This window comes from Anopheles moucheti, chromosome 2, assembly GCF_943734755.1.
Source record: "Anopheles moucheti chromosome 2, idAnoMoucSN_F20_07, whole genome shotgun sequence".
In the NCBI taxonomy this organism is placed as follows: Eukaryota; Metazoa; Arthropoda; class Insecta; order Diptera; family Culicidae; genus Anopheles; species Anopheles moucheti.
Window position 1 is genome coordinate 28,081,440 of NC_069140.1, and position 9,467 is coordinate 28,090,906.

The window sequence follows — 9,467 nt, forward strand, 5'->3', positions numbered from 1 at the left end:
TTCCTATTTGGGTCCAAACCTACCCAACTAGTTACTGAACTTTGTTCATAAACAAGTCCTGAAAGTATGTTTAACACTGGCAAAAAAACAAAACAAAACAAAACACAAGTTAATTGTTCAAATTGCAACAACAGTTACGTTAAATGTTTCGCATTATGTTTCACTTCTTATTGGAACTGGTTTCAAACCACTTGCGTACAATGCATACATACAGTTTCATACGATCACATTTGCCAGAACGGGCAAAACAAAAAAAAACTACAACCAATTGGCGGGAAGAAAAGAAAAAGGATTTTATTTGTTTTTTTTTTTTTGTTAACAAAACAAACAAAAGCTACTGTTACACCCCAGGTTAATAAAGGAAACCGTCACCAAAGTGTGTGTGGAAACAGAGGGATGCCGTAGAAGGAAACTATAGAACACACGGATTAAAAGTCAAGGCTAGTAAATGGAAATAAAATTACTCTAAATGTTAATACGAATTTAGGTGGTGGGCGCAGAACGACTTTTCTGTTCGACGAGCATAAGGACCTTTGTTTTCGGCAAACAATCATAAGCGTAACACGGGCGCGCGATCGCTTTTGGTGAGCGATCGAGTCAGCGCAACCGAGGGACAGCGGTTAGCCTAGTAAGCCGCGAGGGGCTTAGTAAGCCCGGTAGTAAGCCAGCTAGTACGTAGCGCATAAAGTGGGCGCGACCAACGCGGGAAATCGGAAGCAAAACGATTCGATCGACCGTTTACAGCACAATCTCGATGTGGATGTTAAGTTTTTGCTAACTGTGTTTTTTTTTCGGTTTTGTTGGAAAAAAACAAACAAAACGTTGTGTTACAAACTTGCGTTACGGGCAGTCAGTTGCCGATCATTGAAGAGGGAAAGAAAGAAACGGGAGAGGGGGTGCAACCTGCATTGGATCGAATGTTTCATAGCTGGCGTTTCGGCTAACGATCGCATAGCCGCCACTGTGCATGTGTTAGTTGAGTATTTTCAGTTTTCAGTAACTATTATATTAGATGTATACGTAAGCGTGAAGAACCGAACAGGATCACCATGAGGGTGCAAAAACCACGCACAAACACGGTCCTTGATCGGCGCACCAATCGTGAGTGTTTGTGTATATCGGCACAAAAGTATGACACAAAACATATACATCCACACACACACAAAATGTTTAGTCACCGAAACACAAAAAAAGTCACGTACAGCAAACAAGAGGTAGCGCACCGGACAGTGTGAAAAGCTACAATGTCTTTATAATTGTAAAATGTAATTACAACAATTACGTTACGTATGGTATTTTACCAGCTTAAATAGTTATACAACATCACACATTCACACATGCAACACGCAAGAGACAGGAGAGAACAAAACACCAGAAACATTCATCTTTTTGTCACGCACAAAGTCACGCAACAAACCATTCGGAACAGAATCAGTTCTACAGTTCAGCATACCCAGTTCCGCTGCACGATGCAATGGGCTGGAACACTCACACAACACACACACGTAGGAAATTGTGGGCAGGGAACATGCGACACTGCTCGATTAGTACCGCTTAATCGAGCGTACGAGTGTGTAGGAAGGTTGTAATGTGAAGCGGAGTAGAAGAGCGCAACAACCAACAACAACAACAAAATGGCAACCCAAATCCCGTTCACCATCATTGCGGGTGTCGTACTAAGAAAAAGAAATCATACAACGAGACACCATCCCATCGAAAGCGAGACCAAAGCAAACTGCGTGTGACCACACGGCCCGAACGGGTGCATAAAACCGTACACACACACACATCCAGCCACAAACGCGCCACAAAATGGCCTCCCAAGCATTTGAGCAACGACACCGCGTGGTAAGGCGTGAGTGCATCCACACGTGAGTGCCGCACCTGTTCAGCGCGTGGCTCGATTGTACAGCAACGCGCCTACCACGTTACGGTCGTTACGTTTTAGCGCAACCGTTTAGCGGATGTTCAGTGCAAAAACCGCAACCCCATATGTGGTGTACGATAGGATGGGAAATTCGTTTCTCGTTGAACAACATTAACATCGCGATCACGCGATCATGCTTCCAAAGGGGGAGGGGGGAGGGGAGAGGGAGGGAAATGGGAATGTCGCTGGGTGTGAACGCACGCACAAACACATGCAAACACACACATACACGAGCTGTTCCCCAACGTACAGCTGGTGTGTGACGTTCGCTGGACGTTCGTTCGGACCGATCGGACATTCCCGGGAGACACCAGGCTTTTAGTTTCATAGGAAGCAGCAAATTTTGGACGACGAACCACAAACCACTAGCAAACAACATCCCAACGTGAGCAAATGTATGAGTGTACGAAACATCACCTAAGCAAAACAAAAACAAAAAAAGAGAGGAATAATTGCCCGAGGCAATCCCCACACACGGAAATGGGGTGACCGATGATTCCCACGTCCCAGGGGCACATTTCCCATTATGCCAACGGGCCGGTTTTCCTTTTCCACAATCCCGACGATCCCGAGCCGCACATATGGACCGGGGATTTTTTTTTCTCTCTCTAATCTCTCTAAAAACCGTCGAATGATCGAGCTGCGTGAGTGATCTTCTACTTCTACCTGTGCGTGTATGTGTGAGCGTGAGTGTAAGTGTGTGTGTGTGTGTCGTACGACTGCAGAGCACAAAAAATCCCCTCCCGATCGTGTCTCGGTCACGTGAAATTGTGGAACCCATCAAGCCAGGCCCGATTTGTCGGCCATTTTGGGAAACTGGGCAACCGGGAATCCATCGGTCGTCCATTTCGTACGTCTTCACCACCACCGCGTAATAATAACCTCCCAAAAAAAACCCCTTTCCACCAGCCAACCAGTATTTGGAGGAAAGGAAGGCGCGCTCGGCTTTGTTTTGGGTGCAACAGTGCAAAAATGGAAGAGCGCGCATTTAAAAACAAAACTTAGTTCCGGTTCGGCCCTTGGGCTGCCGGGGTTTGAGCTTCTGTTGATACGGTAACTTTACGTTTAGAGCTTACAGGCAGCTATACTGCGCAAAGGGCATCGGCAGTGATCGGTTGTATCCTATGCCTGCCCAAATTCTCTGCCGATGTTGGCCTCCTTCCTTTGCCGGAAAGGAAGGACTGCCCCGTACATCGGTCTATTCCACACCGTCCAGTGTCCCGAAATCCGCTCCAGAAATCCTCACTCTGGTCTACCGACCAACGATCCCAGACATCCGTCAAATCTTTCTCACCATCGAGAAAAGGGTAGGGGCTCAGTGTCACTAACTCGTCAGCAATCAAACTATTTTCCGGCCAACAAACTTTACCACCAGAACAGTGCACCGTACCACGTGCAGTAAAACCTGCATTCAAACCCTGGGACGGGATCCTGGTACTTCCGTTTGTGCCTTTTCCCAACTGCGGTTACCGTTGGCGGAACGTTGCCACAACACTTCGGACTCCGGCACGCGTGTGACCCACGAATTGTCCTTCCCGAAACCCACGGAACTCGTACATTACCAACTTCAATGCGGTGGGCCATCCACAAACGCATCATTCTAGCGGTTCCCGCGCTGGAACTTCCACCACCACCACGTGCCGTGTGGACTTGACTGTCTGCAATGCCGTGGGGCGTTTCACTTTCATCGTCACGGGGCTGTCGCGTCGCATCGGAGGTCGCGAAGATCGAAAGGAACAAAACACAGTGCCGTCAGCGGGGTACCGAACAAACGGGGCACGTACCAGGATGCGTTCATCACCGGGATGCGAATGCGTTCGTTAAGCGATGAGAGTTAGTAACACATACCCGTTTTTCGATGGTGACAATCCCCCTCCTTTCCTACCCAACAACACCATGCCTCAACCGGCACGGTAACGCCATAGGTAATTTCGGTTTGTTAATGTTACCACGATTTGGAACGTCACCACGTATTGTATCCGTCTTCCGGGTTTCAGTTCCGCATTGTTCGATCGTTAACGATGTTCGCTTGGTTCGTTAAAACCCCTCATTTACACCTTCTGCTCGGTTAGTCACTCATACATTTGGCTCGCCAATGCCGGCTCAGAAGCCCACAATCAATTCCATCCTTTGGACGTTAGGGTTGGCGTTGGCGCTAGCTGGCGGATGGGCGTAAAGTCGTGAAACAAGTTCAAGTATTTTCTTCGTTGTTTAAGCCCGTTGTGTTTTTTTCTTCGTTCGAATTATCAAACTGTGGTGCATGAACGTGGCGGAGTAATAAAATGTATAAGAAACCAAACATAAACACACACACACACAACAGAGAGACACAAGGGAACTACAACATAATGGTCTAGTTGGTATGTAATGATAATAGTAATGCAAACAATTATTATTACTATAATTAACATGTAATAAGGACAACAAGAAGAGAAAGAGAGAAGAAAAAAAAAATAAACGTGCCTAGAGGCACTTTGACGAGCATACAAGAATACGGAGAGTCAGTCTAGGCAGGATGAGTGAAAACAAATGAGAAAAAATAAACTGACCATAATATATTGCAGTATATCCTTCTAATGAAAACGTTGAAATAAACCCAAAAAAAAAATCTCAAGATAGAGATAGATGTAGTTGTCAAAAAAGGAGGTAAGGAAGATAATCACGAAAAACTTGACAGAAAAAAAAAACATACAAAATCATCAAAAAAAGAACAAAAAATATAACATAATATAACTGAATATGGCAAAATCACAGAGCAAAACCCAAGCGGAAGCGAGAAAACCAAATAAACAATAGTAAAAACAAAACGGAACACACACGCACACACAATTCGAAAACTGAACGAGGTAACGTGTCGGAAGTAACAACAGGAAGCAAATGAACAAAAGAACAAGCAACACTCATACACATAAAAACAGACTGCAAGTTAGCAAAAGGTTTTCCAGTCGTACACGTGCCAAGCTGCTCATGTACATATGGCGAATACGGCAATGCTATGACATTCACTTCCATCGGCGGCTAAAGAGCAAACTAGTACGAACTTTACTAGCACAATCGGAACACTGTTTTGACAAGCGTGAAGTGAAGTTGCCCAGAAACGAGAGCCAAACGCGATGCCTCCCGGTGGCGATCCCCAAGCGGTTGTCCGTTCCAATCCGGTAGGATCCGTTCTACGATCGTACCATGATGGTTTTGCCGTACGCATTGCGAATGCGGACACACCCTCTGTGGACAGCTTGTACCAACCATCTGTTCGAAGAGGTTGGCCACCCCTTTTCGGTGGTACGCTACAGACGCAGTGCTGCGGTACTATGCGCAGTACATCATTGTGAAACGATTTTAGACGATCGAGCGGGTCGGATGTTGATGGGAAACCAAAAGGCAACCCAGTGGTATCTGGTGGACAGATTAGAACCGAAGGCAGAAAATGACCAACAGCAACAAAAAAGGCAATGGAAGAAGTTTGAAGCAGTTTGCAAAACTGTAATCAGTGTGACCCACAAACATCAAAAAGTGAACGTAATAAAATTTGAAAAAAAAAAACAGCAAACATCATTCGACACAAAAACGGCACCTAAACAACGGTCGCTCGGTTAGTTCGCAGCGTTACGGCATTTCATCCATTCACGCGTAATATACAAAGGGAGTTTAGCAACAGTAAATCAACTAAAGCAGTTTTGTTGCGCAGTGTTTGCTCCCATAGGGTAGAGCAGGTGAGATGGAAAAGGAAACAAACAAGGGCAAAACCGGAACCCAAAACTGCACAAGGCAAGAAGACGATCGTGTACTGGCAAATCGTAGATACATGTGGCATGTAGTATCGTTTGTAGTACGGAGGTGTCGAATGAACGTGAGCGAACAAGCAGGCAAGCGAAGGATCCCATCATGAAGCAGAACGCTGAACCAGACAGGAAACACTAGCGCAGGTGTGTGTGAGGGAAACAGAAACAAATAAAACAAACAAAAAACCACGAGAGCAAAAGAATAGAGAGATCGAGAAACAATACCTCCGGTAGCAAAACAGTGAAAAAAATACATGCATAAGGAGTATAAAAACAAACGATAATACATGATGCAGTGAATGAGAAAACAAAGGCAACAAACAAACAAAGAAAATAACAAAAATAATAATAATAATAATAATATTAATAATAATAATAATAGCAAAGCCACTAAAGAGAATAACACAAATGAGAAGCAGAAGAATAAGAAAACATGAAACAGAGGATAAAACCAACGGTTACACAAAAGATCGGTTACTGCAAAAGAGGAAAACAGAAGAAATACTATTAACTATTTAATAATTATTATAAAGAAGTGAATTATATAAAGTATATATATATATATATAAATATATGTGATTATAAATAGGTTAAACATAATTTGTCAATAGCAAGAACAACAAAATATATATATATATATATACATATATGTATAATTAAAATATACACAAATCAGTAAAATTGATATGACATGCCTTATTCATCAATTTTTGGATATGATATTTATATCACATTGATCACGCAAGATGTTACGAAAGGATGGTAAGTTTGGGATACACGGGAATGCTACACTAGTTAAAGGAATTGATTTGTATTATTTTCTTACCTGTACGGATTAGATTCTATGGAGCTAAAATCTGGATGGAATCTGGCTGTGCCTGTACTCGCTAGTCGAAGTCGTGTATATTTTGGTGGGCTCTTTGAAACGAATTGATCTGATCATGAACTACAAGTTTTTGTATAATTTCTCGGATTACTCCATTAGGTCTAACGGATCGTACACATCATCCTTGATCGAATATCGGACAAACTCGTGCATAAGATCGTACACTGTCCTTTATATTCATTAAGGCACAACTTCTGTTTGATGTACATCATGCACCGTACAGAAAGCAATACGGCCATGCTATCCTACGGATGCAATTACGAACCACTTCAAACCAAAGCTGGTCGAAAGTTAATAGGAATAGACGATCTTACATTAATCCTTCGCCATCGTACATGTGGAATTGTTTTATCCGCAGACTTCTGAGCATTGTGGAAATAGATAAGTATTTTAGACCTGTAAACGCTTAGTACAAATTTTAAAACATCTGAAAGTTTTCGTTTAACTTAAAATATAGATATCGGTCGAAAATGTTGGTAACCTGCTACTCACGTGGTACTTGTCTCAGCTCGTTTGCAAGACCAAGTAGAGCGCATCAATCAATAAAAAATAAAAAAGTAAACTAGATAGCTTTATCTAGCTAAACTAAAAGCTGTAGGTTTAGATAACGTTGTTTTGTTAGTTTTATAGTTTTCGATCAACAGCTTTTGCATCATTTATTCAAACTGGTGTACAAATTATCTTCATCCACCTGTAAAAAGACAACCGAACGAAGTATTCGGACTGACAATGTAGACGCTGTATTCAATACGATTGTCAAAATAGCATTGTTTACAAAAAGGGCTAGCAAGTTATTAAAAACAAAGGTGAATTGGTAGAATATTTGCATCATTTTCCACCTTTAATGGAAGTTAAATTAGCTGAATATTGTTTTATACTTTGTCTACGCACTAGATCGACGAACGGGCGCAAGGAGGTTCACGAAAGTTGGCCATTCTATTGCCTGTCTTTCCAAGAGAGGAAGAAGAAAACGGCTTATTGAATCCTGCACATCAATTCTGCAACCGGCAGTGTAGCTGATGCGCCATAAAGGAAATGGCCCTTTCTAATGTGTTAATACTTAGCCAAATCGCTGGCCATGTATTTGCATTCATTCTTTCCATGTGTATCTTCATTCCGCTCGCGATTCACGTCCGGTCGTTCGAGTAAGTCAAGCCGTCATACCTCTTGTTCGGAGTTTAATATATAGCGCATGTTTTGTTTACTCGTAGTGGGCACTGCTTACTGTTTACCACCGGTACATGGCAAGAAAAGGATGGACTCTTCGATGTGAAATGGGCTTCGGAAGCATACTGTAACTATCCCATCGTCGTCGGTGTTTGCTTGTTCATCATTGCCGGGGTTCAGATTTACAGGTTAGTTCAATGTACTGTGGTGACAGGTTACCCATTTGTATTCATACGCATTTTCTGTTGCAGGATGGCTTTACTGGCGTACCGAGAACTTGAGAGTTCGTTTTTGGGACTATTTTTTGACGTGGTATTTAGTATCTCGCTTTGTACAATGACTCTGATCGCCGCCATCACTATCACTCTTGGTTTCATGGCCTGGTGCGGTGAGATGACCGCACGTTTTCCATCGTAAGTATTTTAATCATACCGTCCGTATCGATTTCATCTTGTTTTAACGAAAAATGCTGCCAATACAGATGCGATATTGCGGATGGACAGAATATAACGAACGTGGAGCTCAACATTCAAACATCCGGTTTCTACATTGAAATGGGCACGGCACAATTTGGCGCATGGGCATCTTTCGCAACCTGGGTAGGTTTGTCAGTTTTTTCGCTGCTAAAACTAATCAACAACCATCAGGTTCGCAACATCCGCGTCTCGATGTACATCGAAAGGCAGCGTTTGGTAAATGAAGAGGTGTACCGTAATACAACATCCGAGCTCCCTTCTGGAGCGCTGAGTGATAACTAAACATACAATACTGTTGGATCTTTTCCGTGTAACACGAACCAGTACGACTGGCTGTCCAAAATGAAAATTAGTAATCAATAAGAACATCCATTAAGATATTTTTTCCTTACGTTACTGTCATTGTATTTGGTGTTGTACACAGCTTTATTTTAACATTCTACTCGATTCATGTACGTATACTGTTATCGCACATCTATTAAATTTATTCTGAGAAGTTAAATTCCATTACTCTTTCGAATTAAGGTGGAAAAGTGAAATACAAAACTAGTAAGAAATAAATATAATCACTGATAAAAAGAATGTAGCATTTTCCGGCTGATGGTATTTTGTGGAATGTGTTTCTAGATTAAAATATATGCGATAAGCGGTGACCCTTTAGTCAAACATTTTTTCTACAATGATCAGTTCAAGATGAGCAAAACTGCTACAAAAAATGGGATGATAAGAAGAGTCAGATACGAACAATTGTTTTGCTTTAAGCAGGAAGGTTATGAGTCATGCTGTACCAGCACATCCAGCGATTGTGAACTTCAGGCATCTAGCATATACTGGTCAGAATTTGCAACCAATACGTACGTAGTCCGTACAATTTCAAATAATAAAGCAATAGCAAGTATTGATAGCCTAAAGCTGACAAGATATAAATGCTTTTAAACATCGCCCTTCGAGCGATGGTTTTGAAATAAAAATTTTAGCAAAAATCCGTTTTGGCAGTAGTGATGCCATTTGTTTACGTATACTTTATTTTTATGCCCGTATAAAAGAATTATGACATTATTTTAACTACCTTATAAGTTGAAACATTCCTCAACGAGGATGGTATTGAAAATATTAAAATTACGGCTTCCAACTGCCAACCATAGTTTGCTAAAACTTTCACAAGCTGTCAAACGTATTGATCCTTGCGCGTTCCATGGTGAGCAGCTGTCAAAGCCGTGTAAATGGCA

The 9,467-nt window shown here is 42.2% G+C and overlaps 1 protein-coding gene across 1 annotated transcript; it reads left to right on the forward strand.

Annotated features, from left to right (window-relative positions):
• The first annotated feature begins 7,375 nt into the window (after window positions 1-7,375).
• Window positions 7,376-9,160, forward strand: LOC128297408 (transmembrane protein 179). Its single transcript, XM_053033039.1, has 5 exons — window positions 7,376-7,401; window positions 7,490-7,740; window positions 7,807-7,950; window positions 8,014-8,175; window positions 8,244-9,160. The coding sequence occupies exons 2-5, from the start codon at window positions 7,631-7,633 to the stop codon at window positions 8,518-8,520; spliced, it is 693 nt and encodes a 230-aa protein (XP_052888999.1). The 5' UTR covers window positions 7,376-7,401; window positions 7,490-7,630; the 3' UTR covers window positions 8,521-9,160.
• The last annotated feature ends 307 nt before the right edge of the window (window positions 9,161-9,467 follow it).